General features: G+C 38.2%; 1 protein-coding gene across 12 annotated transcripts in view; it reads right to left on the bottom strand.

The window, feature by feature from the left end:
• Window positions 1-1,032: 1,032 nt before the first annotated feature.
• Window positions 1,033-25,824, bottom strand: part of LOC122839051 (discs large homolog 1-like protein) — a 137,177-nt gene continuing 112,385 nt past the window's right edge. For 11 of the 12 annotated variants that reach the window (XM_044130285.1, XM_044130288.1, XM_044130289.1 and 8 more), the window contains 10 exons: window positions 14,942-15,124; window positions 11,520-11,583; window positions 9,855-9,870; window positions 8,235-8,276; window positions 7,898-7,948; window positions 7,000-7,101; window positions 6,543-6,715; window positions 6,356-6,465; window positions 5,561-5,652; window positions 1,033-5,077 (listed from right to left, as the gene is read on the bottom strand). In XM_044130285.1, the coding sequence (XP_043986220.1) occupies window positions 4,971-5,077; window positions 5,561-5,652; window positions 6,356-6,465; window positions 6,543-6,715; window positions 7,000-7,101; window positions 7,898-7,948; window positions 8,235-8,276; window positions 9,855-9,870; window positions 11,520-11,583; window positions 14,942-15,124 (940 nt within the window). In that variant the 3' untranslated portion in view covers window positions 1,033-4,970. Of the gene's footprint in view, window positions 5,078-5,560; window positions 5,653-6,355; window positions 6,466-6,542; window positions 6,716-6,999; window positions 7,102-7,897; window positions 7,949-8,234; window positions 8,277-9,854; window positions 9,871-11,519; window positions 11,584-14,941; window positions 15,125-18,332; window positions 18,555-25,824 lie in introns of those variants that run through there. The other variant, XM_044130296.1, reaches the window with a different exon arrangement.

Genomic DNA, 25,824 nt, shown 5'->3' with positions numbered 1-25,824 from the left:
GGCCAAAGTCGTTGAATCAAAAGTAATCAGACGCCTAAAAATCCCAAATGATGCAGCTAAATTATTTTTTTTTTTATCTACAAAAAAGTTGTAAATTTCCATCAAAGAATTCATAAGTTGAAATTAATATCAGAAGAAAATTCTGACTTTTGAAAATTGTCAACATTTGAAAAGGTTTTTTGTAGAAAATTTCTGAGATTAGTGGACATTTGCTACTTTTTAATTTTTTTTTATAAATCTACATCAGACCCATCATAGATGTTGGAGTCTATTAAGAATTAGATTCATTTATTTTTTTTGCTAAATTATTAATGTTACAGATCTAAGGTTATGTGATCTATTGTTTGTTTATTTGTTTTGCTCAGACCCTCCTCCTGGTCAGCTGGCCTCCTCTCCGCGAGTGCTTTTCATTTTTGAGTGAGTCGAAAACCTCCTCCTCAAAAACTGCTCTGGCATGTTTTGATTTTTGGGAACTTATTAGGTTGCAAGAGTTTCCATACAGCAGATTTTGAACGTTTTGTGTTTTGAAAAGAAGCGTCAAGTTTTCAGTTTCTCTTTGGATCGATGGAACAAATTTATTTTCAGTAACAGGATTTGGGTCACTTTGTTTGAAAGACTACTCAAGACTAGTAAATTAAATAAAAGCTGATTTTGGTGCATCTTTTCAGTAAAAATGTCTGAATAAACATCGTCTTACCTTTTCTTAAGGCTTCATTATAAAAACACAAACACTTTACTTTGTAAGAAAACTATAAATTAAAAGTTTCCATCTGCATCTGTTGACTAAATTTGTATCATTTTTTTAATTGCATTTTTGAAAATTATTCACAAATGGCCGCCGAGATTAACTTCGGATGGAAAAAAACTGCAAATTTTCAACTGAATTACCACCAAAAAGTTCGCTATCATTCAAAATATCTCTGTAAATGCACAATAGATGTGAAGTGAAAGGAAAATTTTAACACTTTTATGCATTTGATAGAGAAAAAGGAAAGAAACGTAATCTCTTGTCACATTTAAAGAGACTGCAGTAAAGCTCAATAAAGCCTTTTATTTATTTTTGTACCAAAATAGGCAGTTAGAGCAGGGATAAATATTATATTATGTTAGATATAGATACATCTCTTTAATAGATTCTTTGCATTGGTGCTTTACTCCAACAAACAGTGGCATAGTCCCCCGGCTAAAACACGCAGGCAGAGCCGTACGGAGGTTCCCGTTCTCTCAGCCGACGGTTACAAATAATCTACTGGGATTAACAAGGGAGGAAACGTAAATCTGGAAGAATGGAGGGAACATTAAAGCTCTCAAAATGTGGTGAAAGTTGGTAGTTTTTCTGCGTTTTCAGGGCGCCGATGCTGAAAGAAGGGCCTCTCTGTACGCCTCTGTCCTCCAGTCAGCTTGGAGTCGTCGCCTTGAGGGATTAACGTGGATTAAGGGGAGACGGTGGCTGACGAGGTCCATACAAGCAAGGGAGGTCCATTCAAAAGCATCTTGAATTTCTGTCCTCAAACAGCAGCTGATCGTCACATTACGGGTTATTTTTTTTTAGCGCCGCGCGTCCTGAAGGTTTGGTTTCCGTGACGACAGGGAGGAAACGGTGAGATTAAAGCTGCAGCTGGTATTTATAGAGGAGAGAAACAAAGCAAGTGGTGCTGAGGTCACACAGCCAGAGTCAAAATAAAAAATAAAAGCACAACGTTACCAAAAAAATACAAATCCAAACTTAATAAAAAAACATACAGCGGATTTATGACAAAGTAACAGGAGCAGAAGAAGAAAAAATAATAATTATAAGAAAAAAAGTTGTAGTAATATGTAATAATATCAAGACTTAATTCTCATCTTATTTTGACTTTAATACGACTTTATAGTTATTAATATAACTAATTTTATTCATGTAATACAATTACAAGAATAAAGTCGCACAAGAGTAAACAATAATAAAGTATTAATGACTTTACTTTTGTAACATTACAACTTTATTATATTATTTTAAATTTATTCTCGTGTTATTTTTACTTTAATAGAACAACTATTAATTTATTCCCATTAGAAAACTACAAGAATAAAGTTGCAATATGATCAAAATAGTTGAACAAGAAAAAAATAAAAATGAGAATTTTTTTTGACTTTATTCTCATTTAAACTTTAAGAGAATGACTTTACTAATGCAACTTATTTTCCTCATAAAATTAGTCACAATATTATAACTGTCTCATATTACTACAACTTCATTTTCATATTATTTCAACTTTATTTTTTAAATTTTGTTATTATTTTCTTTTCTTAGCATGACCCCAAAACTCTGTCAAACTTTTTTTTCATGACAAACTTTCATGTTTAAGGAACATCTGATATCTTTGATTGCTAAAAATGTGAAAAAATAAAATAAAATAAAATCTTCTGTCCCTTCATGAGCTTTGACTCAAAGACGCTTCAGGAAATCAGCCCTCGTTAGTGCAAAACATTTAGAGGGGAAGGAGGTCCTGATGATGATGATGGTGATGATGAAGGAGGCGTTACACTGTTTAGGGTCAAAGTGCACGGAGAGCGTAGGAGAGAAATACGAGGTGAAGCCAGAAAAAGGAGAAATCCTGGAATTATTGGTCAGAATCGTTTTTCTGCTTTTTAAAAATAATGAAGTAAAGAAATCTCTTCTGATATCTGATTAAAAAATGGTCACGTTTTCTCTCAGATTGATCCGATTTTAATGTTTTATTCCCGTTTCCTTCCAACTCTGCATATTTACTGACCAAGTATGGCAAGTGGAAAACATAGTGACGTATTTTAATCTTTATTCTTTAGCACAGGGGTGTCCAAACTTTCTGTCGAGTCAAAAGTACTTGTGGGCCAAGAAAAATAAACCTACAATCAACCAAATAAAGTTGTCCACATTATTATTTATTTATGTTATCGAAGGAAATTTGTGTTTATTTTTATTATCAAAACACTTAAAATTATTTTGCTGCATTAAATCAACTAGTTTTTACATTTTTGGGGGTTGGTTGAACAAATTAAATCTCAGTTATAAGAACAGGATTTGGGTTTACTTCCAAAATGTTTAGTTGAGTTTAATACATTGAATAAAAATCTAATTTTGTGCCCCACAGTCGGCGTGGTTCTACTTATCACACAAGCTTCACTGTAAAAACATGAATACTTTGTGTAGTACTTAACATTTTCCATTCCAAATTATGTAAATAATTTTTAATGTAGATTAAAATAAAGTTTTGTATCATCCTTTAACTGCTGTTGAGGACCACAGAAAAATCAGTCAAAGGGCCACAAATGGCCCCCGCGGCACACTTTGGACACCCCTGAGTCAGAAGAACAAATTTCCCATCCCAATATTGTAACATCGAGTGAAACCTCCCAAATATAGAAAATCTTTGCTCTGAATTGCCTTTTCCTGTCTCTTTAGAGTACTTCGGACCCGTAAGAATTTTTAAGAACTATATTGAAAACTTCTCTTGGTACTTTTTATATAACAGACAACATAATAGGAATGAAGAGAGCAACAGCAGGGCTGCGCCACAAAAACACAAATTATGAAACATCATTCATGTTTTTGCTCATTAAGCCTCTGCTGGAAATATTCGCAATGAATTAGTTTGAATTAGTTTCCATATTAATATTTTAGCCAAAAATATTAACCCAAAGCTTCAAATATATCTCACAAAACTTTGATATAATTCTGTATATTGCATAAAGGAAATATAATTGTTACATTTAAAATTGAGGTTATCAGGCCCCAAAATCTCCAAAGTGGTTATGAATATTTTTCATGCTACGTCCATAAACAGTAGCTTCTCAACACTTTGGTTTTCGCAAACACAAAATATTTAAGCATTTTTGTCGAGTTTCGTAGCACACTTGAAATAAGACAAAACTAAGTTAGAAGTAGTAGAAATATTTTAATTTCAGTAAGATATAGGAGCTTGATTTAAGTAAATAATTTCTTAATATTGATGAAAAACTACAAGTGGCAGATTATTTCACGTATAATACTTTTGTCCTGTTGTCCTTATAACTTTGGAAAAATGTCTTGTTATAAGTTAAAGAATCGCCCAGTGGAACTAGAACTGGGTTGCTAGGTGACGGGCTGGGCTTAGCTGGGGTTGCTAGGTAACGGCGTTATGTTACAAGTGAAACAATCTGCCAGAGGAACTAGAACTTTTTCATTCATATTAAGGGATTTGCTACTTTAACAAGCTCCTATGTCTTGCTGAGAAGTCACAAGTTAATTTTGTCTTATTTCAAGTGTACCAAGATATTTTCACTAGTAACTAGACTGAAATGACCTGGTAAAATTATGGGTTTTTTTGCAGTGTGATGCTAAAATGCGTGGCAATAAATATTTTCACCTCCTATATAAGGATTTTAGAGTGTAAAAAGAGAAAATGAGGATATGAAGGGATGAGAAATGTAAAAAAAGACAGAAAGAAACTCTAAAAATACCCGATGCCATGTGGAGTGACAGACAGAAAGACAGACAGGGAGTTAGATCAAGATTTTTGTCCCAAAAACATGCTCTTAAAGCTACAGCGTGCAAAAGTCTGCCTCTTGGTGACAATATTATCATGTATCATTGCAAACCGATACATGAATGCATTACTCTTTGTTAATATGAAAACAACAACGACAACAACAATAAGAAGAACAGTAGTGAAATAAATCAGATCATGGTACAAGTTGCCTTGATTTGAACCAACTCCTTAAACATTAAGGAACCAAGCTGAAGGAAGATCCACCTGCAGGCTGCCGGACCGACCCGAGGTCCTCCCGCCGCAGGAAGGAGGCGTCCCGGACGGTCCCGGCCTCGCCGCGCCGCCATCGTGTGCTTGTGTGAATACACGTGTGTGCAGCAATGCAAAACAGAGGAAGCAGGCTGATAGTAGAAAAAATTAAAATCAAGTGTAGAGACAGTAATGTGTGTGTTCATGGATGTTTTGCATGTGTGTGTTTGTTCAGAGCCGCTCCTTGGTGGTCACCCAGATGTAAGGTCCCGACTGCTCCTCGATGATTTGCTTCACCTGCGAGTAAATTTCCTCTAGAGAAGAGCCGTGGACGATTGCTGCAAGACAGACAGACAGACAGAGATCAGTGGGTTACGAAGGAAATACACGTCGTTTCTGAGCAGGAAGAAGCAGAAAATAAAGAAATAAATCACTAAACATGTTCTCTCCGTTTTCTGAACAAAGTCATTCTTAGATAATGAAATTTTAGTCAGTTCTGCCTAATTTGTTTTATGCCATCTTGTGACTTTAAATCCACAGCGCCATAAAACTCAAAGTTTGAAATTCGATGCACAATTATACAACCATACATCTTTCAAAAGCAGAAGTGAAGCCCACTGCTCAACCAACAAAAGTGCAGCAAGTAGTTTCTGGACAGTAAGTCAAGAACGAAACACTTGTCTTTTCCAGCAGCCATTGTACAGCGCAAAAAGGAAAAATGAAGGAGTAAATTCAAGAAAAAGATGAGAAAAATTACAATTCTGAAATAAAAAGTCGTATTCATGTTATTGTTTTTTATGTGTGTGTGTAAGTTGACTTACCGGTGAAGTACTCTGCAAACTCCTGCTCCAGTTTGATGCCTCTGTCGAAGGCCTTCCTCGCCTGTTCCTCTGTCAAACGCTTGTTCATCTCTCTGCAGAGAGCAAACATGGAGGTTCAGAACCTAATTTTACTTTTGTTAAGTGAAGGTTGTCCAACTAAACTAACCTTGAGGTTGTAAACAACAAGGAATGAGCTGTGGGGCAGTAAACCTACAATTTATTTTATACAGAAAAAATATTGTGAAAAAGTTTTGTTTATAAATTTCAAAATGCTAATAAATAGATTCATAAACACAAAAACACAGGATGTTATATCTATAATTTCAGTATGTTTTAGTTTTATAAATGTAATCCAGTTAGTTCATTATTGTTCTCATTTCATTTTTCAAAAATGTTTTCTCAATTTCAGTTTTTGTTTTATCATTAGTTTTAGTTTACAATAAGCAAGGCTGGCGGAATCACCTGACTCTGGTTACCTAGCAACAGCCTTCTGAGTCACTTTTGGTTACCTAGCAACGACCTGTTTAGTGACTTGCGCAGCAGCACTTTAAGGTTTCGCTACTGTGTCTCATAAGTGCTTAAAAATAAAACAGACAACGGTGTGGAGAGAAAACTGGATGAAACAGGAAAGGTCACGTCACCAGTTTTAAATATTTCTGACATTTCAAACAGAAAACCTACCAACTGCTACGATACATTGTTCAGTCATATCGTCCGGTCCTGAAGCACTTTCTCTGTAAAACCTTTCAGTTCAAAAGCGTACAAACATCGTTATTTAGTACATCTGCTACTCACAGGATGTTGTCGACATTTCGTGGTCGAAGGAGGATAGCGATGGGGAAGAGGCCCGCCATCTGGAGACGCTTTATGGCATTCCCAGAAACATCCAGGATGCAGTGTTTCCCCTGCGGGAGACCAAGAGTCCGACGATCAGCCGCCTTCAACGCGCTCTTCCTCCCGGCGCGTTCTTAGCGGGCCTCACCTTGTCGGCGACCTCTCTGACAGACTGTATGCTGGTCCCGTAGAGGTGGTTGTTGTACTGCCCCGCCTCGATGAACTTGTGTTCCTGAATCTCTCGCTCCATCAGCTCTCTGGAGGACATGAAGTGGTAATCTCTGCCGTCCACCTCGTAGTCTCTTCGTGGCCGTGTTGTGTCTAACAGGGACAGGATTCATACAGATTCAAATGTGGCACAAACACAAAATCTAAATTATGTTTTGTCAGGTTTCTAGTGTGAATATCTTTGAACATTTGAAATAGGAAAAAATATGCAAGAGTTTGTGTTAAATCAATAATTAAACTAGTTCCACTGGCAGATTTTTACACTTATCACAAAACATTTTTTCCACGTTAAAAGTGAAAAACATTCTGACAGAAGAACTAAAACTTTTCCCTCAATATTAAGGAATTATTGACTTAAAAGAAATCAAGAAACTCACGTGGGACGCAGGATCCAAACTTTTCAGGAAACTCAGAGATGAGGTCATCATTGACCCGATCTTTCATTGGTCCAAGCACGATGACTGGCCGTGTGTAATTGACTGGGAAAAAATGAAAAGAAGAAAGTTTATTTCCATGAAAAGACATTTGTTTGATTACAAAAAGTGAAAACGGGCTGAACCTGACAAAATGTTTCTCATTTCACAAAATAAAATAAATTCACTGCTGATGTCTAATGAACGACAATTTAATCCTTATAACCAAAGAAATTATCCTTAAAAAATTCTGTAAGTGTAAAAATACGAGGGAAATCAAACTAACAGGACCAAGAAAACGAACGTTTTAATCTGATCCTACAGGGTGAAATAATTTTTAAATAATTTTAACTGGACAGACGGAGAAGTAATGAAATCTTAAATCATTGTACATCAAAACTCAAAAGTTGCTTAATACGTTATTAAATCAAAGAAATCCACTTTAAAGATTCTTTTGGGCTCGGAAGAAAAAAATAAATCTTTCTTTTAATTTGTTTTCTATTTTAAACCCGGTTTTAAAAAATTTGTTAAAGTCCAATTTGAGTTTCCTCAAATCGGCTGTTTTGTGTAAAAGTCAGTTGATAAACTATATACTATGAAATAAAAAGAAAAATCTAAATATTTTTGTTGTACAATAAGATAAAATAAATTATTGAAGACAGAAATAGTAGAATAGTGGAAAAATTGTAAAATTAAACGATTCTTAGCATATTTTGTAGCATTGTCTGAGTTCCCGACCAGAAGATAATGCTGTTTGGGGGGAGAAGCATCTCCAGTGCTGTCAGGTGATTTAATGATTCATATTTCATAGAAATAACTAATAAAGGTGAATAAGAAATTAAAATAAGAGTCATTTACGCACCTTCCTGCTGCACAACAGGTTGGTATGTAAGGAGGATCTCCTCCTGGCCAGCTGTTTAAACACAAACAAATATTTTTAAAGGCTTAATGATCACAAGTTTGACACCACACCAAACTCCCACCCACTTCTACGTTTGGAAAGAAAATTTCTCCAGCAGCTCTGGAAAAGTAGAGAGAAATGTGACTTGCACACAAGACCCACATGCACATAACACACACAGGGAAACACACACCCACGGACAGAGGAAATGGAAAACACAAGAGGACGTAGAGCGAGGCGCAGCGGAGAAAAGGTAGAGGAGAGGAGAAATGGAGGACAGAGGAGGGTCTACACTTACAGGAACTACTCTCACTATCACTGGTGCCAGAGGTTACCAGCACTGGAAGGACAAGACAGGTCAGAGTCAACACACACACATCCACATAATTACATACACACACACACAACTCACAGGAGCACAAACACAACTCGCATATAAAATGTCTTATATTTAGTCATCAGTTTTCTGGAGGCACAACCATTTTAAAGCCAAAGTCAAGCAGCTGTTTGGTAACTCAAGTCATTTTTCTCTTTTGTAAATAGTAACACTGCAAAAACACAAAATCTAACTCAGTATTTTGGTCCAGTTACTAGTGAAAATATCTTGGTACGGTTGAAATAAGACAAAACAAACACAAGTACCACAATAGGAACTTGTCTAAAGTAAATAAGTTCTTAATATTGATAAAAACGTTCTTGTTCCACTGGCAGGTTATTTCACCAGTAACAAAGCACCGTTACCTAGCAACCCCCTGCCAAGCCAAGCCCGTCACCTAGCAACCCAGTTCTACTTTCACTGGACGATTCTTTCACTTATAAAAAGACATTTTTCCCATGTTATAAGTGCAACAGAATTAATCAGCCAATGGAGCTAATACTTTTTAATCAATATCAATGAAATATTGATTTAAAACAAGCGACTATATTTCACTGTAAAGTTACTTGTAAGTTAGTTTTGTTTTATTTCAACTCTGCTAAGATATTTGCACAATAAACCCAGTTCTCGTTCCACTGGAAGATTATTTATGCAATAATAAAACATTTATTCCATGTTATAAGTGAAATAATCTGCCAGAGGAACTAGCATTTTATTTGCTCAATATCAAAGGATTATTGACTTAAAACAGGCTCCTATATCTTGCAGTAAAGTGACTTATAAATTTGTTTTGTCTTATTTCAAATGTACTAAGATATTTGCACTAGACACTATACCAAAATTACTTAGTAAGATTTGGTGTTTTTGCAGTGAAATATTATTATACTTCTTATTCCTAAAGAAAAGTCTGAACTATGAAAACTCAGAAATCAGGCATAAAATAGTGACTGATGCAGCTCTGACTAACCAAAGCTGATGTTAGCACAATAGTCTGCACAGGACTATGCTACAATTCAAAACCTGCATTTAAAGCAGAGACAGCCTCTGGGTTGTGCTGATGTAATAAAAGATGATTTATTTGATTTCTGTGCTTTCCACTCCAAATGCAGCTTTCATTTTTCACATCAGCAGATTTGTATTTTTACAAAGATCTGCAGAACATAAAAAATGGAAGTAAAACATCTGTGTTGCAAGACACAGAAATAAAACTTGAACTGTTTCTTGATTTAACAAGGAATCATTGTGAAAAACAAAACAAGTGTAAGATTTAGTTAAATTTCAGTTAATTAAAAACAAATAAAGCAAAAGATTCTTAAGGAATAATAAACAAATTAGGTCTAGTTGGATGAAAATAAAGCAATCTATAAATTTCATCACTTATATCCCATTTAATCTAGAAAACTACACAACAAAGTGATAAATTAGAACTATTTTGAGGGAATATTATTGGTTACCCCCTATCAAAACAGACAAAACTATCGTATCAGGACAAGCAGTTACACATAGTGACCAGCAGGTGTCAGCGATAGTTAGGTAGCTCACCTTTATCCTCTTGATCCTGGAGGAGAGATAAAGAGAGAAGATCATTAATCACCACACACAGGACAATGAAACTGTGTGTGTGTGTGTGTGTGTTGTCAGCAGAAACACGGTTTGAAAATCCGCTATGCAAATAACAGAGAGAGGAAGTGTGTGTGTGTGTGTGTGTGTGTGATCATTTTTAATGATCATTTCTTCATCACATGGCGCCAGTTCGTACGGCGTGAAGAAAACAGAAGAAGGGTGAGATCGAGCCGACAGCGCAGTGCTATCAATAGCTTGTGCTAAACTTGTGTCAGAACTCATCTTCACACTCAAGTAATGCTGCAGCCTCAGATCTGATCAAGTTCTAACATTTAAAGGCGACGTATTATGCTTCCTTCAACATGTAAGGCCAGGATTTCTGCACAAAATCATTCTTAGTTAATAATATTTTAATCTTGTTGTGACTTTAACATCCCTCCAACTCAACTTTTACACTCGCACTTGAAAATGGCTGCAAACAGACGAGCAACTATACAACTGTACATGTTTGAAAAGCAGAAGCGGAGCCTCCTGCATAACCAACTAAAATGCAACAAGTTGTTTCTGGATGATAAGACAACATAACAGTTATCCTTTCCAGCAGCCATTGTACAGCTCATACAGTAGTAAAACCAGCTGATTAAATGTCCTGGAGCTCTGCTTGAGTTGCTCCAGGACAGTGAACGGGCTGGGATTCACTGTGGTTGCTAGGTAACGGGGTGGAATGACTGGAGGTTTTTGACACGGCTCATTTTTCAAACACCAAAAAACATCAACTTGCTGCCAAAAACCGAGTGCCATAGCTGTTTCTAGAAGTAGAAGGAATCCAAATGGAAATACAAAAAAATCAAAAATGTGAATTTGGAATAATAATAAGTATCTCACTAACAAAGTGAAAAGGTAAAGCAAAAACGTTTCCAGAAAGAAGTCTGTAATGCACATCAAACATGATTTTTGTTTCTTTTGCATTTTCATATTGATATTATTTAAAAACAAACATTTCTTCAGTGATTTTTTTTTTTGGGGGGGACGACAAATCTAGACTTTTCCGAGATTTGTGGGGGTCCGGAGCCCCCTGGGATTTACGCCTATGCTTCATTTAAAACGCTGCTGAGTTCTTTACTATTGTTAAACACTTCAGCGATTCTTCATCAATAACAACATGCAAAAGTCCAGACAAGAAAGAGATTATACTGACCTCAAGAAACTAAAATGAATGAAATAAGCAGAAAGTTTTAGTTCAAAAAGGTGGATTTATGGCAGCATTAATCTGTTGATCCAACACAAAAGAGCTGTTCAGTGTTAGGTCTCAAACTTTGTTAATATGAGAAGCTGAACAACCAGAAACATCGACTGAAATGTCAAGATGGATTATTTTTATCTTTTTGTTGGTCTTTGTAGCATCTTAAAACACAAACAACTAGCTTTTATGTGAAAAGAAAGTCTTTTTTTTTTAACATTTTATCAACACTTTGGTTTCAGGTTTTTGCTGGAAGTTGGAACCATTTCAGGTAAAATGACAACTTTTACAAAGATGGAATCAAACTATTGATTAAATTGTTCACTTGTTACAAAGAAATGTGCTGCGACAGTTGGGTTAAATTGGCCAAACTTTTCGGGTCAGCATGAGGTCCACGAACTCACCGATCTGTCCTGAGACCTCGACACTCTGACCATCTTTAGCCTCGACCTTTCCTTCTTCTCTGCTCTGTGAGAAAAACAAAATGAGCAAAAACAGAAATCAACACTAACAGAGAAGAAACTGGAGCTTTCTTTAAGGAGCTAATAAGAAATAAAATGAATCTCAACAGACAAAAGTATATTAGGACCATTGTAAAAAAAGTAAATTTTTTTACTTGAAAATTTCTGAGACTGAAAAGTCTAAAATTGCTAGAAAAACAATTTTTGTAAAATTAGTATTTCTAGAAAAAACATGGGCATGCCTGAGTTTTAAGAGTAAATAATTCACTAGAAAAAAAAACTTTGAAAATTTTAGATTAATCTTGGAAATTTTCTAGACAAAACAAGGAAATTTGAAAAGTCAAAGATTTTCTAAAAGAAAATTGGAAATTTCTGAGTTTAAAAAGTTGAAAATTTGCCAGAAAAATCTTGGAAATTTCTGAACTTGAAAAGTCTATAATTTACCAGGAACAAACAAATATTTTGAAATTAATCTCAGAAATTTTCATAAAAAAAAAAAAAGGACATTTCTGAGTTTAAAAAGTTGAAGGTTTTCTAGTAAATAACTCACATTTTGAGACCAAAATGTTCTATGAAAAGCATAAAAATTGTCTGAGCTTTAAAAATCTGTTTCCTTGTTAAATTTTGGAACTATAATGAATGACATCCTTTTCCAAAAAAACAAAAAAAACCATCAAATTGCTACGGGGTTTTTTCACTCAAGAAGTTTGCCCAACATGACAAACACCTTTATACTTTTTCTAATATGTTTGGTGAAATATTGCTTCATCGTTGACACTGTTAGCGAAGCAGCTAGTCAGTTAGCTCTAGCGTAGCAACCTCAGCCGCTCCATCAAACATCAGGGTGACGATCCTTCCTCTGCTCCCTGTTTCCTCTCATCCTCGCCTCACTGGCCTGCCACACGTCCTCCCTTCTCTTCCTCTCAGTCCATAACACTTCACATTGTCACCTGCCTCTGTGCCACATTTGGAAACATCGCTCTTCCAAACAGACTCCTCACACCTCAGAAACCTGTCATCCTGAGGACGTGGCGTCACCAAGACAAGGAGGATTTTTTTAGCTTTCTTCTCAGATGAATTTATCTAATTATAAACTGTAACGACAGTGAATAAATTGAAAAATTACACTTTACATAAAAGTAGATCTGAGGGAAAAGTTCAGTGGGCTCAGTTCAAAGATAAAGTATTTATTGTTGGAAAGCGTGTGTCTGCATCACCAGAATAAAATAATATAATAAAATATATAACAAAAGAGAATGACAACTATTAATTATGTATTAGAGAAAGATTCTCTAAACTTGAAGTTTTTCTTTTTATGTAAAATTCACAGATTTCCTCCATTTATTTGCTGTTTTTTTTTGCAACTGAACAGCTTCATAAATTTTTTATCAGCTACAAAATAAAAGTGAAAATTTTAAGTTGCAGGTAAAAATCTTCCAGCTGTTGAAGATCTCTAAATCTAATTTAATATTTTAATAAACCCTGAATTCATGTAATTCTACGCTGTTGAAACCCAAACGTCCAGTCCAGATGTTTTCCTAAACGGTTATGAACAAAGAAGAGTTTCTAGTAGATGTGTTATTTCTTAAAGATGAAGTCAGAAAACGTTCTAGACGTAGATTCTTCACACAGAACCACATGCCAGAACACATTTGCCATTTCTTTTTATGTAACTGTCGCCCTTGTCAGATCAGATTTGCTGGGTGTCATTTACACGTTCTGACCCACATCTACCAAAAATCAACTTCAAGACACTTCATGGTTTTGGAAAAATATTCCCCAAGACAAAAGTGAATCATTTTAACATCGTGTGTCCATAGGGGCGGATCTATTCAGGCTAGTTCTACGCTTTATGGCTTATTTTACATTATACTTACAATTCCTAATTGCACTTTCTGAACCATTTGAAAGAAAGTTTAAGTTTATTTTTTACATGTTTGACCAAGATAGTTTGACCAACCTATTTTTATTCAATTTCAGTTTCTTCATTTTACTCCGACTAGCACTGACCTAAATTGTCTGTTCAGAATTAAAATCAGTTTGTTTTGACTGTACATATAAATTAAATAAATATTTTATATGTAATAGGTCGTATTTAAATGCACCAACAAAGAGAAGCGGTTTTTGCTCAGTAGTTATTGTAGAAACTTTCTCCAAGTTTAAACATTTAAAAGACAAAATGATTCGGTTTTGAACACACAAGTGTAAATTTCCCCAATCGTTTAGTTTTCATCCAATTTTACTCAAGTAAGAGTAAAAAAGTTTTTGGGAAAAAGTCTACTCAAGTACTGAGTTATTATTAATTATTATTATCATTATTATTATCAACCATTTCACATTTGGACCAAAATATAAAGTTAAGTGTAAATTTTGGTATTTTAATGATGAAAATGACAATAAATCACATAATTAATAAAAGAAAAACAAAATCAATAATTTTTTTTTTTTAAAATCAGTTCCTTTCAATAAAAAAAACTTATGAAACTTTAACAAAAACTGCAGGTGTGCGTCTGTATCTGGTGAATCTTTGGTTAAAACTTGTTTGATTTTCATCTAGCAGGTAGAAAATCCAGAAATTTTACTCAAGTAAGAGTAGAAATACTTCACAATACAATTATTGAAGTAAATGTAAAAAGTACAGGTTAGTAAAAATACTACTAAATTATTTTTTTTTTTAAAGTTACTCAAGTAAATGTAATTGAGTAAATGTAACAGATTTGTTAAAACCCCCCAAAACAAAACAATATATAGTATATATAAGTATAGAACATATTTGTAATGATTTTCCTTCCTTTCAGGTCTATTTAACAGAGTCTCCTGCACTGCTGCGATCATTTCCAACCGGCTTCTATGCATTATTTAAATTTTCCTTTTACAGGTAAAAGCTTCTGACTCCAGAATGGGATATTTTGAGATTTAACACGTCTTCCTGTCCTTTAAGGGCGAAAGAACGGGACAAAAATGTTCCCTAAAAGTCTCTCCGGTCCATATTCTATTTGTAGTTTAGATAGAAAAAAGCTGCATTTCCATTACAAATGTGTATTATTAGTGCATAAAATAACTTTTTTTGATTTTCTTGTGTTTTCTATCATGTAAATAAGTCAAAATGTCCCCAGCTGATTTCTTCACGGTGTTATTGTGGCCAGTCATATTAGGAGATGAATCTTCTTGTGTCAGGTTGTATAAATTAAGATGTTGCATTATTGCGGGGAAATTTCTAGTTTGTGAGTGTTAAATGGAGTAAGTGTTCCTTGGTCTGTAAACGTGTGAGAAACACGGCTTTACGTGATTGTAAAACCATCAGCTGCCCAGAGACACAATCTGTGAACCCCACCGATGTCTTCTGAAACCCTGAGCTCTCTGACCTCCTTCGGCTGGGGATGAGTCCAACTTCAGGGCAGTTTGGGGGCGGGGGGCTGAGGTGACGGGCGGGCCACCACTCCTCCTCGCCGGCGCTGCTCACATGGAGGACGTCCCCGAAGCCGAAGGGCAGGGCCTGATTGGGCGCACTCAGGTCTGCAGCACTTCCATCGTAGTCGAACAAAGCTCTGCAAAAAAAAAGGAACAGATATTCACAGACTAGACTTAATGCACTGGCAGATTACGCTGCAAAAACACAAAATATTACCAAGTATGTTTGATGTAATTTCTAGTGAAAATGTCTTAGTGCACTTAAAATAAAACAAAACTAACAAGTAACTTTTAAGGACGATATAGGAGCTTCTTTTACGTCAATAATTCCTTAAAAATTATGAAAAAGTTGTAGTTCCACTAACAGATTATTTCATTTAAAACATTGCAAAATGTCCTATAAGTGAAATAATCAGTCATTTTTATTAAATCAGTATTTAAAAAATGTATCAACTCAAAACAAGCTCTTATATCTTCCTTAAAAATGACTTATAAGTTAATTTTGTCTGTGTTTAAATGTACTAGGATATTTAAATGCTAAGTAGGACTTTGTATTTTTGCAGTGAACATCAGTCGTTTGGGACAATGATCCATTCAACAGACAGGTTTTAGTGTTAGTTATTACAGTGAAATAACACAAAATATTACCAAATATTTAGATGCATTTTATAGTGCCAATATCTTAATATACTTAAAATAAGACAAAGTTAACTTACAACTTACTTTTCAGCAATTTCTGTGAGCTTTTATTAAGTCAATAATTTATTAATATTGATTAAAAAACACTAGCTCCACTGGGAGATTATTTCATTTGGAACTACTGTGTTTGAATTAAATTAAGAAATTACTGACTTAAAACAAGCTCCTATATCTTGCTGAAATGATACTTATGAGTTAGTCTTCTCATATTTGAACTCTACTAAGATATTTGGACTAGAAACTGGTTTTTGCAAGATTAGTGTAATATCCCTCCTAACCTTTGTGAAAATCCGTCTTCATATTAAGCACCACTATTCATATATTTAAACATTTAATAAGCAAAACAGTCAGGTGGGAGTGTTTTTGTCCAGTTCTGTGTAATTCATGCTTGCTCTTACATCTGAATGGTAATATGTGTGTGTGACCGCAGGAAGCGAACTCTTCCAGAGGGAAAAGACCTGGGAAAAATAGGCCAGCAATATGTTTTTGCAACTGTGTGAATGCAAGGCAACTAGGGCTGAAATAAACTGAATTCCCAAATGTCCTTCCTGGCTTCATCAATAAAACAGGGCAAAGGCACAGGAGTGAGTGACAATGAAATAAGATGGAGAAGACAGAGACAGAGAGAGAAAGAGAGAGAGAGCTGTAAATAGCCTGACGAAAGGTCAAAAAAACGCCACCCAGAGTTTTAACAGCGCCTGAATAAAATGGAGAAAATGTGCACTAAAATATTAGATAAAGAGGAGTACAAAAAAGGGTATGGTACTTCAGTAAAGTGCTGTTAGATCACATAATTATACATATGAACCCCTCAAAAGTTATAGTTTACGTCCGGAAATTTTGCGCATGCGCACAACGCTGGAGGGGGAAAAAAAGGGACATGTTTAATTGCTATCCGTAGCGGCGCTGCTGCGGAAGAACGACTCCGTTTACTAAATGAAACCGGAGATGTAGGGGCAACTAATTAATGCTTTGCGACACAGCATAGGAAAAATAATGCGAAAAACTATGAAGAATAACTCAAAACCACATTTTTCCTCACTCTCTGTGTCGGCTGAGCTACGCGCAGACTCGTTGCCGTGGCAACGGGCAAAAAACCCGGTACTTTTATGTTTCAGGATTCAACACAAAAAGCACTCAAACATTTCAGACACAAAGAACAGAACATTCAGAACGTTACAGTTTTATGTTTTTAGGCTTTAAGTTTATTTTCGATCGTTAAGAAAAGCTGTGGCTGCGAATGGCTAAGCTAACACTGCAGTGGTTGATTAGCTAATTTAAACACCTGCTCTACTCATAATCTGTCAGAGCTGATGTGTGGCTCGCCTTTTTGTTTTAATCAACCCACTGTGACTAATAATGTTTCTTGATCAAGGTAGGAGTTGAAACCCCACCGCGTTAGCTCTAGCTGCGCAGCTCTACGTGAACCGCAGGAATAACTTCAAGTCACGCTTTCAGAGGTGCGTTGAAAATAATTTATTTGTAGACAAAGAATTTAGTGCGGCTTTTCCATCTCAACACGCTGCCCAGCCCGGCTCTGTCTGCGCTGATAAAGTTTCTGTCTATGGTCCCGGTTGGCCGGAAAGTTAGTGGTTAAAGAATTAGTGCTAACCTCATCATGCAGGTTCAGCCCAGTGAGGAGCTTTCCTGTTCTCCTCGCAGTCACGCATCACGCTGATTTTATACTATTTTATTTTTCTTTTAGTATTATTTTTCCGGTTACACGATGCATCAAACCGTATCAAATGTTTTGGCTACTTAGTCAGCCAGAGTGCGACCGCGCGAAGATCTGAGAAACCTTTGTGAAAATGGTCCTATAAACTCGAGCAACAGTTTCTGTGGCCCTTATTAAAAACTCAACAGAGACAAAATGGAAGAGCTACTAAAGCCACATTAGCAGCATTTAATTAAATCTCCCGGTTGTTGCACATTTCTGCGCGCAGTGCAGCGGATTTAACTCATCATGCAGGGCCGGTCCAAGGCTGTATGAGGCTTGGAGCAGAATTTGACTTGGGGCCCCTTTTTGTAGATAAAAACATCAGCATCTTTAATAGCTTCGTATATTTAGGGAAATCTGGGAGAGGGGGAGTCTTTGTAAACAAACAGAGTTCAAACGCAAATATTAAACTCATAGCATCAGATTGTTGCTATGGTAACAAAACAAAATGAATATTGTTCTTTGAACTTTTGCAAAGTAAACTTGCCAGAGCCTTAAAACCTTGCATATAAATGTTAATTTAAAATCTTTTAATTTATGTATGCTGAAACCATTAAATCCAATTTAGCAGCATTGATAATCTCAATAAATAAATGCTACATTTATGTATCTGTAGTCTGTGTTAAAATATTAGCATTTATGGGCCCCTGAAGCCCTGGGGGCCTGATGGAGCAGCTGACTTAATTTGGATTAAATAAAAGTGCAAATAATTGATTTTCATTTTAATTGTATTTTTTGATTTGTTGTTTTTCAGACTAGTTGTGGGTTTCAATAGCGTTTCACTGGCGGTCTTTTCCAGTAACATATAGTAATATTTTTACATTTCCTGTCTACTTAACATCTTTTAGAACAAAAACACGGCCTTGGCACCCCGACCACCGGGATTAGCAAGTTTTCTGGGGGAAACCCTGATATCTAATCACACTTACTTATAAAGTGTATGGCGGAGTGAGCGGAGTTCTGGAGAGTGTGACGTCACCTGCAAAGGGTCAGTAGTTCGATTTGCAGACCTGATCTGATCGTTACCATAGCAACGACCAGCAGCTAGATCTTGCCTCAGAACTAGAGTGAGCTCACTGATGAGGTCACAGAACATCAAAGGTCAAAGAGGTTCTGAGATTCTGCTTGTCTCTCAGAACGTCAGTCCGAATTGAAACGGTAAACTTAGCAGTCCAAAATGACGAGTTTCTTTAAGATACCCGTCGGCGTGTTTTTTCCACTTGGCTTCGGACTAGGATACATGGTGAGTACAGGGATGAGGAAAATCTTTAATTATTACCTCCCTGGAAAGGATTTGGACAACAGTTGCTCTCAAGCTGAGAGCAGCGAAGTGGGAAAGGATATATCTTCTCTTGCTTCTGACCTGGGCTGGAAAGGTTTCAAAAAGGAGGAGAAACTTTCCTCTGAAATTGCTTTAAGCAGCAACACTTCCCAGGTTGGTTCTCAGGAGCGCAATGCTCCTGATAGTCGTCCTGCCACGGCTGCCCCTCGTCCTGCCACAGTTGCTTCTCCTACCACGGCTGTCCCCCGCCCTACCACGGCTGTCCCCCGCCCTGCCACTGTTGCTTCTCCTGCCACAGCTGGCCCTCGTCCTGCCACAGCTGTCCCTCGTCGTCCTGCCACGGCTGTCCCTTGTCCTGCTACAGCTGCCCCTCGTCGTCCTGCCACGGCTGTCCCTTGTCCTGCTACAGCTGCCCCTCGTCGTCCTGCCACTGTTGGCCCTCCGGCCACTGCCGTCAGTCCTGCCACAGCTGTCCCTCGTCCTGCCACGGCTGTCCCTCGTCCTGCCACTGTTGGCCCTCCGGCCACTGCCGTCAGTCCTGCCACAGCTGTCCCTCGTCTTGCCACAGCTGTCCCTCGTCCTGCCACTGTTGGCCCTCCGGCCACTGCCGTTAGTCAAGCCACAGCTGTCCCTCGTCGTCCTGCCACGGCTGTCCCTCGTCCTGCCACAGCTGTCCCTCGTCGTCCTGCCACGGCTGTCCCTTGTCCTGCTACAGCTGCCCCTCGTCGTCCTGCCACGGCTGTCCCTCGTCCTGCCACGGCTGTCCCTCGTCCTGCCACTGTTGGCCCTCCGGCCACTGCCGTCAGTCCTGCCACAGCTGTCCCTCATCCTGCCACTGTTGGCCCTCCGGCCACTACCGTTAGTCAAGCCACAGCTGTCCCTCGTCGTCCTGCCACGGCTATCCCTCGTCCTGCCACAGCTGTCCCTCGTCGTCCTGCCACGGCTGTCCCTTGTCCTGCTACAGCTGCCCCTCGTCGTCCTGCCACTGTTGGCCCTACGGCCACTGCCGTCAGTCCTGCCACAGCTGTCCCTCGTCCTGCCACGGCTGTCCCTCGTCCTGCCACTGTTGGCCCTCCGGCCACTGCCGTCAGTCCTGCCACAGCTGCCCCTCGTCGTCCTGCCACGGCTGTCCCTCGTCCTGCCACAGCTGTCCCTCGTCCTGCCAAAGCTGGCCCTCGTCCTGCCACTGTTGGCCCTCCGGCTACTGCCGTTAGTCATGCCACAGCTGTCCCTCGTCCTGCTACAGCTGCCCCTCGTCGTCCTGCCACAGCTGTCCCTCGTCCTGCTACAGCTGCCCCTCGTCGTCCTGCCACGGCTGTCCCTCGTCCTGCCAAAGCTGGCCCTCGTCCTGCCACTGTTGGCCCTCCGGCCACTGCCGTTAGTCATGCCACAGCTGTCCCTCGTCCTGCTACAGCTGCCCCTCGTCGTCCTGCCACGGCTGTCCCTCGTCCTGCCACGGCTGCCCCTCGCCCTGCCACTGTTGCCCCTCGTCCTGCCACTGTTGGCCCTCGTACTGCCACTGTTGGCCCTCGTACTGCCACTGTTGGCCCTCGTACTGCCACTGTTGGCCCTCGTCCTGCCACAGTTGCTTGTCCTGCCACGGCTGCCCCTCATCCTGCCACGGCTGTCCCTCATCCTGCCACGGCTGTCCCTCATCCTGCCACTGTTGCCCCTCATCCTGCCACTGTTGTTTGTCCTGCCACTGCCCCTCATCCTGCCACGGCTGCCCCTCATACTGCCACGGCTGCCCCTCATCCTGCCACGGCTGCCCCTCATCCTGCCACTGTTGTTTGTCCTGCCACGGCTGTCCTTTGTCCTGTCACTGTTGTTTGTCCTGCCACTGCCCCTCATCCTGCCACGGCTGCCCCTCATCCTGCCACGGCTGTCCCTCATCTTGCCATGGCTGCCCCTCATCCTGTCATGGCTGTCCTTTGTCCTGCCACGGCTGCCCCTCATGCTGCTACTGTTGCTCATCCTTCCATGGCTGTCCTTTGTCCTGTCATGGCTGTCCTTTGTCCTGCCACTGATGCCCCTCATGCTGCCATTGAGGCCCCTCATGCTGCCACTGATGCCACTAATCCTGCCACTGATCCTTGTCCTGCTGACAACAAAGAGAGACATTTTAAAAGTTTGTATCATGATATATCATTTCTGATTCTCTTGACCCTGTGTGCTTGGTGCCAGGAGTGGTTCATTTTACAGTATGGTGAACTGTTCACAAAAATGTTGTTTATGCTTCTCTTCAATTATTGTGTTTTTCTTTTTTTTAAAAAGAATAATTAATTTCATGTTAGCAGGTTCTCTCCGGGCGCTCCGGCTTTCTCCCTCAGCCCAAAAAGATTTTGGTAATGGATGGTTGATAGAAGAAAATTTATTTTTGTTGATTTTTGTTTAGCAATTTATTCTAATGCTGAACATCCTCCTCAGGAAATTAGGAGGTTGTCTCTTTTTTAAAATTAAGTGGCGTCACTATTTTATTAAGGGCTGCACAGCGGCGCACTTGGTAGCACTGCTGCCTGGCAAGAAGAAGGTTCTGGGTTCGAATCCCGGGGTCTTTCTGAATGCAGTTTGCATGTTCTCGCTATGCATGCGTGGGTTCTCTCCGGGCGCTCCGGCTTTCTCCCTCAGTCCAAAAAGATTTTGGTAATGGATGGTTGATTGAAGAAAATTTATTTTTATTGATTTTAGTTTAGCAATTTATTCTAATGCTGAACATCCTCAAGAAATTAGTAGGGTGTCTCTTTTTTAAATTAAGTTGTATCACTCTTTTGTTAAGGGCTGCACAGTGGCGCAGTTGGTAGAGCTGTTGCCTTGCAGCAAGAAGGTCCTGGGTTCGATTCCCGGCCCGGGGTCTTTCTGCATGGAGTTTGCATGTTCTCCCTGTGCATGGTGGGTTCTCTCCGGGTTCTCCGGCTTCCTCCCACAGTCCAAAAACATGACTGTCAGGTTAATTGGTCTCTCTAAATTCTCCCTAGGTGTGAGTGTGTGTGTGTGAATGGTTGTGTGTGTGTTGCCCTGCAACAGACTGGCAACCTGTCAGGGTGAACCTGCCTCTCACCCGGACCGTTAGCTGGAGAAGGGCACCAGAACCTCCCGACCCCATTAAGGGAGAAGGGGGTAAGAAAATGGATGGATGGACTCTTTAATCAAAAAGATCTCAGAAAGTGAAATACAACTAAGTTCTCTCTGATCCCAAGTAGCACAGGGCTCCCCAAAGGTTGCCTTAGTTCGCCTCACCTTTTGATTTTGTACACAAACGAATATGTTAGTTCTCAACTCAACCAGTATAATAAAATTTTCAGATGACACAGTTACTCTGAGTCACAGTTTGTATTTTGGTGTGACTCTCAAACTAAAGATAAACACCTAGAAAACTGTTAAAATTAATAAAAATAATTAACATTATTATGCTATATAAAAATATTAATATTATTGTCACTGATAATGTTAATATTTTTATATAGCATTAATATTGTGTTATATACATGACATATATTACATATTATTATAAAAATATGTAATAATATGTACTATTACATGATATATGAAGGGATTACTTGTAAACACAGCAAATTAAATTGCAGAACTTTATATCCTAACATACTTCTACATACAAACATGTTATCTCTTTTTTTGTAAAAACATCATGAATTATTATCATTCCACTTCACGACCGCGTTTCACCTAAAATTTTAATCAAAATGTTTTCAGATGTAAGTTGACAAAATGTGGAAAAATTTGGAAAGCATGAATATTTTCACTAGCACTACAGACTGAAACACAACCACTTAAAATAAAATAAAAATAAAATAAAAGGGCAGCTGTTGCCTAGAAGCAACATTCATTGTATTTATTTCCTTCGTTTTATTTTTCTTCCATGTTGTCGCAGAATATATAATGGAAGAAAAATAAAACAAAGGAAATAAATACAATGAATGTTGCTTCTAGGCAACAGCTGCCCTTTTATTTTATGCATGTGGAACTACTAATGGAAAGTTACCTCATGCTTTAAATATATATTTATTTTTGTTTTGTGTTTTTCATTCATTTTACTGTTTAAAATATGAATGAAAAGGTCACAATTTATTTTGTACCACGTATGTTTGCATGTTCTGTTAAACTGTTTTTATTGGCAATTGCAATACAAGATCTTAAAAAGAAATTGATAAATATGAAAATAATGTAACATGTTAATATGCAAATGCTAAACTGCAGTTTTACTTGCAGAAACATTTCAATAAAAAGCCTGCAGTTGTTTCAAAATTAGTTTCCACAACTAAATGTATTTGACTAAATGTAACTAATTACTACCCAACCGAGTAGCTGATTAAAGAATCAATTATTTAATATTTAAAAAGTACATAATCAGACAAACCATTATACAAAGGCAGGAGGACATTTTGGTATTTTAAGAACCAAAAATTGACAATATTTCATAAAAGTAACAAACAATAAAATCAGGCAAAATAAAATATTTCCAGATCAGTTTCTTTCAATAAAAAAATTATGACATTTTAATAATTTTGTGTCTGTCTGGCCAAGTTTTGGTTAAAACATGTTTGTTTTTCATTCAAAAATAAAGTAAAAGTAGCAATATTTCATTACATGTTTTCAAAAAAGCTATTCAAGTAAATGTAACTATTTACTATCCAACTCTGCCCGTCACCTGCTCATACAGCGAGTGTATTTATTTAAAAGTTGCACTGAGACAAAGACAGGTTGGACGATGCAGTGCAAACATGAAGTTCAGGGTTTCAGGTTTGAAACCCCCCCCCAAAAAAGAAAAAGAAAAAATGTCACAGTGTAGAATTATTAAAACGTGTTTCTAATCCAATTACCGGCTCTTAGTTTGACGTATTTTATTTGTTCGTGAGTGGAAATCTCCGCGGTGCGACTCCAGAGGGAGAACAAACATTCAAAATTACAACAATGTGTGACAAAAACACAATTACTTTATTAAATAAGCTTCTGTAGCAGTGAAGGCTGACTGGGACTTCTGCTGAGTTAAATTATTACTCCATTCATGTTTAACTTTCCACTGAAAGCTCAGATGGGATTTCTGCTTATGCGGCTTTATTTCAGAGGGTGAAACAAAAGGAAAAGGGAGACATATAATATTTCTGTGCAAGATCAGACAATACAGGCAACAATATGAAAACAGACTGCAGAATAAACCTCTTGTCCTTTTAGTTCACCTGCATCTCTTTGAACAAATCTGGTATACAGAAAATTAGACACTTTTCTGTGAAAATCTAAAGAAAAACAGTCCAGAACTAGATTGAAATACTTCAATTTAATTTTCAGTCCAAGGTTTTGCCACAAAACCACAAAAACATTTGAAGGTCACAAGCATTTTTGTTGGTATCAATGATACTGGCCCGAGATTTATTTGGTATTGGATCACACACCTCTGACATCTTTAATCTGTGGGATTCAGTGTAACAGTGATATGAACACGTGAAATATTGAATTTAAAGGTGTTTTCACACCTGACAGTCTGGCAGACTCAGTTCAATTTGTTACATTATCAGCTGCTGTGGTTTTCTTTCACACTGAACTGAGTCAAACTATCCAAACCCTTGGAAAGACCTGTTCACCTCCTGGCCTGTGGGGGCGCTGCGCTAAGAACCACTGAAGGCAACGACATGAAGACATCAGAAGAAGACACTGAGCTGTAAAAAGGTATGGCGTGGCTTCAGATTTTAACTCAGGATTTGTCTTTTGTCTAAAAAATAAAACCCAAGACATTTCCCCTGCCAACTGTAGCTTACTGGGTTTGTTTTGGTTCTATTTACCCAGAATGCACCGAGCTGTAGTCCACTTCCTGCTTTTGGAGCGATTTCTGGTTTCAGTCGAATTGCACCAGAGTTCACTTCAACCAAACCCAGGCCGAGGTTTGTAGAACAACAAGTTTGAGTTTTAGGTCCGAATCAGAGTTTGATTATGCATTCACACCTACTGAATTAGAGTTCAGTTAAAGCGAACTAAACAGAATGCAGCTCAAGTTAAAATCTCATTTAATTAAAAACTTTTTCTAGATACTTCATAAAGTATGACATTGCATTTCATAAAGCCAGTTTGCTCGGTCATTTTAAAAGGATTCAAAATCAAAACGTCCTGCAGGGATCCATCCAGCAAACAACAATGCCCTTTTCAGTATACAGTGAAACTCAAAACCTTCAAACATACCTCAAGCCCCAGTAGAGCTTCTACGCATCATGATTTGTTACAAATTCATTAAATCCTCAAGCCTCACAGGTGAGTATTGATTGTGAAACACTTCTGCCAGGACTCTTCAAGTATTTTCCATCTTTCTGAAGCCAAACACTGAAAAACGGCAGAACATAAAGTGCTCAGGTATCGTCATACCTTGCACCAACCATCACCTCTTCCGCAGTGTCGTAAACGGTTGCAGTGTCAGAGTATTGAGCCATGCAGTGTGTTTAAAATGGACCATAATGGTGTGAATTGAAAATAAGTTAAGGAAGCAGGGAGGAGAACAGCAGCAATTCAAACACACACACACACACACACATGCACACACCTTTCACACAGAGGCCAGCTCCACACACAGGACATACAGTATGTCACTTTGTGTCAGTGACATTTCCACTGAGGCAACAGAAAAGGTTAACCTGTCGATTACCCACAATGCACTAGTATTTGGTACAAATACCCGATGTGTTCAGACATACTGTACATACATGCATGGACACCTAACAGCAGCCCAGAGCATCAAACACCTCAAATCTGTCACACCCCAACAGCAGCAGCTGAAACAATCATTTCCTGTTGGACATTTTTCAAGTACTTGAAAGCTGATTGGTTATTTTCCAACAAAAAGTCAAATTTCAGACTTTTTAAGACCTTTTCTATGCTAGCCACAGAGATATTTAAGCTAATGAACGTCAGGCAGCGCAACTGGTGATACGTTTGCAATTACCCATGATAAAAGCACAAACACTAGCTAGTTAGCAAGCTAGCTTGCTAGTGCATGTCAACAGCTAATTACATACAAGATAGAATAATCCTGCGACAACATCTAAGACCTGCGATTAGCCAATTTAAGGCCAACTTACACTTTCTAAAAACTGAATTTAAGGAATTGATTTAAAGAGAGTTTCTACAAATAAAGTGTA

Source organism: Gambusia affinis, linkage group LG10 (assembly GCF_019740435.1).
Source record: "Gambusia affinis linkage group LG10, SWU_Gaff_1.0, whole genome shotgun sequence".
In the NCBI taxonomy this organism is placed as follows: domain Eukaryota; kingdom Metazoa; phylum Chordata; class Actinopteri; order Cyprinodontiformes; family Poeciliidae; genus Gambusia; species Gambusia affinis.
The sequence above is the reverse complement of the archived record's forward strand: the minus strand, read 5'-3'. Positions and strand labels throughout refer to the sequence as shown.